The following is a 6,048-nucleotide window of genomic DNA, read 5'->3' on the forward strand; positions in this document are numbered from 1 at the left end:
TTCTTTGTTGTGTCCGAATGTTGTAGGGGCAAGTGACCTCAAGGCATTGAGTCTTGGTGTTATGTGATTTTTAATGTTTGTGATGTGTTGTTTAAATGACATTGATGTATGTTACACCAAGGATTTTGTGTGTGTGTGTGTGTGTGGTAGGGAAGTGTTTATTGTGAGGTGTGGAATGTGACTATGTTCTGCTGACCAGTTTGTGAGAAGGGTCACTGTAGAGTTGGCTGGGGCTATTTTGAGCCTGTTTGTGGTGAACTATTCATGTAGTGTGTTTAGGTAAGGTTGGAGGATGTGTGCAGCTGTGTTTGCGTTTTGGTGTGTACATGTAAGCGTTATATCATCTGCATAGGAACCTTTGTGTATCTGTGGTGTGTGGGGTTTGGGTATGTCGTATATATACAGGTTAAAGAGTATAGGGGACAAAACAGATCCTTGGGGAATGCCATTTGTTAAGTTTCTGATGTTCAAAGACTGACCGGCAAATGCTACATGTGCACATCTGCCTGCTAAGTAGTTTGCCAACTATCTTTTTTGTGTTGTTATGCATGTTTGTGCTGAGTATTTTGTTTGTGAGGTTGTGGCAGGGGATGGCATCAAAAACTTTGCTGATGTCTATTATGACTAGGAGTGTTCTGTGTGGTGGCCTAGCTGAATTCATGCCATCAAAAACTCTGTGTGAGGTCTGTAAGACGAGTGGTTGTGGAGTGTAGTGGCCCAAAGCCATGTTGTGAGTGGGCTAGGGGGATGTGAGGTGTAACTAGTTGTAGTACCAGTCATTCAGTGACTTTAGAAGGGTGTGCAGAGGAATGTGATGGGGCGGTATGAGGAAGATATTGTGGGGTCTTTGTTGGGTTTAGGGATAATGATGATAATGCCGTGCTTCCAGATGTTGGGTATTATGTTGTGTGAGTAGCTATAGTTTGATATGTTGGTGAGTGCTTGTATGCCTTGTGGTCCAAGGTGTTTAGGGTGAATGTTGCTTATTTCCACGGGCAGTTGAGTACTTAAGGTTGCTGATGATGTGCTTCGTCTGGTTGTAAGTGAAAGGTGCGTAGTCTGGGTCTGTGGGGAACTGTTTGTTACGTCTAATGATATATCAGTTGTCGTGATGGGGGTTTAGATGGCTGACATGTGAGAAGTGATTGATGAGAGTGTTTGCTTGTTGTTTGTTTGAAGGTATGGTGTCTGTTGTTGTGATGGCAGCATGTGATTGTGTAGAGTTGCTGTTGGAGAGAGTGATGCTGTTTAGTGTTTTGTAGAGTTTGCTGGTGTTTGTTTTGTGGTCAGGTGTTTGGAAATAATTATTCCAGTTTAGTGTTTGCTGTTCTGATATTTTATTGTTTATTTGAGTGTTGAGTTCTTGTATTTGTTGTACCGTGTCATGTGTATGGGGTGTTGGGGAGTGTTGCAGTGTGTCCCGTTGACTGATGGGGCCTTGAATTTCTGGTGTGAAGTTGGGATTGTGTCTCCTTCTGTTGCCTCTAGGGATGTGTCTTTTGTCTGTGTTTTGTATAATTATATTGAAAGTGTGCACAGCGGTGTTGATGTTTGTAATGGGTGTACTGTTTAGTGTTTCGAAATGTTGTTCTGTTTCAGTAGGGAGTTATTTAGGTGATTTTCAAAGTTAGTTTGGGTTGGGGTCTGTCCAGGGGCATTTTTCCCAAGTCCCGGACAAAACCAAGTCCCAGACATGCCTTTGGCTCTATTACATTGGTTCTTGGAGGGATTACTGTACTGTTGTTGGGTAAAGTGTAATATTGAGAGACAGGAAACTTTCATGTACTGTTATAGCTGGAGACAGGCACTTGAAGCTGTTGCAGCTTGAACATTTAAGTAAAAAAAAAAAGGGGGGGGGGGGAGCTAGACTTGTATAATGGCCGGGAAACATAAACCATTCATCTTGCCAGTGCATCTGTTTGATTCATAAATTGAGAAACTGGAGTCTGGTCTACACTTTGGGATCTGACTTCTTAAGATCTTTATCTTACTCTCAAGACAGCCAGGACAAAGAAATGGACTCGCACAGTCTTTTGCGCATCCTTGTTCCCTGACCATTGCAGTCATGTGTAGTGGTGCTTGCAGCCAAATCTGATCCGCACACTGTCCAGTGTTTTCTTGCTGCGGGGTGGTTGTGTTCCCCTTACACTGGCACTGACATCTTGCATTGTCCATTGTTATTTATGCCTTTAAGTCTTTTTGGTATCGCTTTCTTCTTTGTGCTTTATCTCAGAATGATTGGCTATGCCATTAAAAATCAAATCTGTGCTCAAGTTTGGGTTATAGAGGGGTTTTCAGTAGGTAAGTGGGGATCAGGATTAGAAGTTCGTTAATGGATTAAATATTATAATAGAAAAACTGTATCTCCCATGTACACAGGACTAGATAAACTGGAGGGGGGGGGTCATTATACTGTACTTAACTCACAGAAAATGAAGACAATATGGAAATGTCAAAGGCACCATAATGTATCTGATGTAGGGTAGGTAAATAATGAATTTAAGGTTCATTAATTGAAATGACCATCAATCATTAGATTTAACAAACTTTCAAATTAGAGACCCACTGTTTCTTCTTAATTACACTGTCGTATAGAGGGTTTACATTGTATAGGTATGGGTAACTTTGGATTTAAAACTTGCTATTAGACATTTATAAAGCTTACTTAATACATTTATTTAGAAAAGTTATTGTAGTCTTAACACTGGATTTGTGTGTGGCGAGTGGGGTCATTAGAATGTATAGAAATTAAATTAGGAGAGCATATTTATTTTGACTGTACAAAGGCTGAAGGGGATACATCTTCCCAACCATAGTCTTGTAGTCCTGCTTGCAATGGCTATAACCAGTATGAGCCCGCTGCACTCTCCATTGCAACAATGTTGGCCTCAGACACTCTAGCTAGGAAGTATGAGTAAGAAGAAATGAAATGGACTATCTGTTTAATACCCGACAATCATGAGTAAGAGTCCTCATAATTTCAAGTGCTTGGAGAGTGGCAAAATCAAAGCAAAGATACTTGGCTGTCTCATTACCTGAATTCTGCAGAACTGGACACACCAAGGTACCTAATGTAGACAAAAAATTACAGAAAAGCATTCAGAAGCTGAATGCTAATTGCCCGCCAGAACATGCTGTTGGCAAGTTACAAGTTTGTAGTTACAAGCTACCTACAAACCAAATGTGAAGAAAATTCACAAAACTCTACAGAATTCAGTCACCACATTTCACAAAAAGCCAATCCATATTAAAACTAGTTGACCTTTGGCAGCCATTTTGGTGACATTGACCTTGACCCCGAGTGTCTAGTTTTGAACTTGTCCAAGATTTTGGCCATGTCTTAATACCCTGAAAGTATCATGTTGATAGCTCAAACCATTCATGAGATATAGTGGTGCCTCAAGATGGGTGATAAAAAGTAGTTGACCTTTGGCACCCACTTTAGTGACCTTGACCTTGACCCCGAGTGCCCAATCTCGAACTTGTCCAAGATTTTGGCCATATCATGATACCGTGAAGGTATCATGTTGATAGCTCAAGCTACTCATGAGATATATTGGTGCTAAAGGCGGGCGATAAAAACTAGTTGACATTTGGCAGCCATTTTGGTGACCTTGACTTTGACCCCAAGGGCCCATTTTTAAACTTGCCCAAGATTTGGCCATATCTTGATAGGCTGAAGGTATCATGTTGATGGCTTAAGCTGTTCATGAGATATAATGGTGCTAAAGGTGGGCAATAAAAAAAAAAATTGACCTTTGTCAGCCATTTTGGTGACCTTGACCTTGACCCCAAGTACCCATTTTTGAACTCGTCCAAGATTTTGGCCACATCTTGATACCCTGAAGGTTTCATGTTGATATCTCAAGCCGTTCATGAGATCTAATGGTGTTAAAGGTTGGTGATAAAAATCATTTGACCTTTGGCAGCCATTTTAGTGACCTTGGCCTTGACCCTGATTGCCCATTTTCAAAATCGTCCAAAATTTTGGTAATATTTTGATATCTTGAAGGTTTCATGGTGATAGCTTAAACCATTCATGAGATATAATGGGAACACACACACACACACACACACACACACACACACACACACACACACACACACACACACACACACACACACACACACACACACACACACACACACACACACACACACACTGGCAAAAACATAATTGCTCCGCCTTGGTAAAGGTGGGCGATAACATCGATCAGATAATCTCTGTATAGCTGGACACTCTAATCCTGGAAGAGGTGGCTATGAATAAATCACCGCCATGTTCCCCTGTCCTCTGTCAACAGGCTGCCCTCTCTCTAACCTACACCACCCTCATTCCTATACCGTACGGTACCTCTCCCCCTTTTCCCTCCACCTCGTCTTTGATGGAGAAGTATCCCTTTCCACATGCCACTCGCAGTTGTGCTCCATAAGCATAAAAAAGGAACCAAAGAACTATGCTGTATGAACTCTAGTTAGAGTTGTGAGCCCTACATGTGACTTGGTGCAAGAATATACAGTACTAGAGATGCAGTGCAGTATGTAATAAAAGTCATCTGTAAATGAAGCTAGGCAGACAGTGAATTGTTTCTAACTGCACCATGTGCTGGCACTGGCTCCACATATATAACATATATTTAAGTCCATAAAGTACATAACAAACGTAAAAAGAAATTAATATCAGACTTGCACAAAATGTATAGGGCATTTACACCATAGAGCAGAACAGTTCTTTGGTAGAGCTAGGGCTCAGATCACACAAAGGAATGTGGAGAAAAGCTGAGAGCGGTGAGAATCTGGCATTGCCTGGGGCTATTGCAGTCTGTAGGCCAATGTGCAGAATACCAGCTTGAGGGAGTAGGTCATTGACAGCTTTGGATCAAGGTCATCATGCTTGATAAGGGATTAGAAATGGAGGCAAGTAGTACTGCACCATCTCTCCACTATCCGAATCAGTAATAATACCTCGTCATCAGTTCTAATGCTCATGTGATATACTGTATGTAGCTCACTTTTTTTTTTTCCTATTGTGCCTCCAAAAGGAGGGAGTGGAGAGTGAGGAAAATAAAGTGGCTCACTCTTTGTTTACTGTGCCTCCAAAATGGGGGAGTGGAGAGTGAAAAAAGTAGGGTGGGAGCAAGAAGAATGGTGGAAGAACTTGATCACTAAAGATTATCTTTAATTTTCCAGAATTGAAGATAATGGGAAGAAGAGCAGGGGCGGCAGCAAGAGGTTGGTTTATGCCAACCAACTCCCAATTCCTCACACAGCATAAAGTACTGGGACATCCAGTGATACTGGGTCAATATTTCTATAGAGCTTTAACTGAGTTTGTTAAACCTAGTCTCTGGTGAAGTACTGCTGATAATAATATGACCTTGAGGTTTCATAGAAGTTGACTGAGAATGTTTGTTGCATGTTGATGGATGACACTGAGAATAGGGGAATGTCAGGAAGAGTGTACAGATAATCCATAAAGTAGTATGAATTGAAAACGGGGGAAGTTTATAAATATATATGAGAATGAAGTATGGGAGTAAACCACAAAAACCAGAATTGGAATCAATTTAGAACTGCATTTGAACTAAGGTAAAATTTTGTGCAACTTTATAGCCTATGCCACTGCAATAAAGTCCCATGATGATGTGATTTAGGAAGTAGGCAAGATACTACGAGTATAGTTTAGTGTCATCTTTTTGGCTTTATGCTGTAGAAGTCATTGAGAAACTTCGTAACTACTATACATATTCGTGCTTTGTGTAATACAGACACTGGTTGCCTTTCGCATCTCAGTTTTCTTGATGTTGTTGTTAACACTTAGGCAAGCCGATGATGATATTCTCACCATCCATAAAACTCCTGTAACTATTGAGTATAACTATGTTGATGGGAGTTGTGAAAGCCCCAAAGGTGACAATGTATTGGCAAACAGGTAAAAAGTGGCATGTGCCTTCTGTCAGTGGATGCATGACTTCGAAGCGATATGCTGTAATTGCTAAGTTTTTTCATGCATATAACATTAGAGCACTTACTGAAGACACTAACAGA

General features: G+C 40.9%; 1 protein-coding gene across 1 annotated transcript in view; it reads left to right on the forward strand.

Annotated features, from left to right (window-relative positions):
• Positions 1-5,783, forward strand: part of LOC145415675 (putative GPI-anchor transamidase) — a 78,258-nt gene extending 72,475 nt beyond the window's left edge. The window contains exon 8 of the mRNA XM_080284891.1: positions 5,191-5,783. Coding sequence (XP_080141017.1) covers positions 5,191-5,275 — 85 coding nt within the window. The 3' untranslated portion in view covers positions 5,276-5,783. The remainder of the gene's footprint in view (positions 1-5,190) is intronic.
• The last annotated feature ends 265 nt before the right edge of the window (positions 5,784-6,048 follow it).

This window comes from Coenobita brevimanus, chromosome 103 (assembly GCF_032717465.1).
Source record: "Coenobita brevimanus isolate Jiangsu-jjx chromosome 103, ASM3271746v2, whole genome shotgun sequence".
NCBI lineage: Eukaryota > Metazoa > Arthropoda > Malacostraca > Decapoda > Coenobitidae > Coenobita > Coenobita brevimanus.